This window comes from Eimeria mitis, genomic scaffold (assembly GCF_000499745.2).
Source record: "Eimeria mitis Houghton genomic scaffold, Emh_scaff10845, whole genome shotgun sequence".
NCBI classification, from domain to species: domain Eukaryota; phylum Apicomplexa; class Conoidasida; order Eucoccidiorida; family Eimeriidae; genus Eimeria; species Eimeria mitis.
The window spans coordinates 1-436 of NW_013567501.1; the positions used below are offsets into that span (position 1 = coordinate 1).

At 57.3% G+C, this 436-nt stretch overlaps 1 protein-coding gene across 1 annotated transcript; it reads right to left on the bottom strand.

Moving 5' to 3' along the window:
* Nucleotides 1–21: 21 nt before the first annotated feature.
* On the bottom strand, nt 22–392 carry EMH_0099770 (uncharacterized protein; the record flags this gene model as incomplete). The annotated part of the gene is made up of 2 exons (XM_013494236.1): nt 22–107; nt 140–392. The coding sequence occupies 2 exons, from the start codon at nt 390–392 to the stop codon at nt 22–24; spliced, it is 339 nt and encodes a 112-aa protein (XP_013349690.1).
* Between the last annotated feature and the right edge of the window lie 44 nt (nt 393–436).

A 436-nucleotide genomic window follows, 5' to 3' on the forward strand; every position in this document is an offset into this window, starting at 1 on the left:
TCTCCTGTTGGATGCTCTTTGCTACAAAACCGTCCCCTGCTGCTGTTGCGGCTGCTGCTGTTGCTGCTGCTGCTGCTGTTGCTGCTCAGCCTGCCCCTGCGGCACCCCTCGCTCTCACCCGCGAGAGGCGTAGCACTACACCCAGGGAGGTTTTCTATGTGCTGCTGCTGCTGTTGTTGTTGCTGCTGCTCTTCCTGCATATCGTTCTGCTGCTGCTGCTCTTCCTGCAGCTCTTGCTGCTGCTGCTGTTGATGTTCACTATCGGCGTCTTGCTGCTGTTGCTGCTCGTCGCACTCCTCATCTTGCTGCTGCTGTTGCTGCTGCTGCTGCTGCTGCTCTGTGTCATCATCAGTATCTCCCCCGTCATCTCTGCTTTTGCTGCGTTTCGACATGAGTTGCTGCTGCTGCTTTTGCTGCTGCTGCTGCTGCTGCTGCA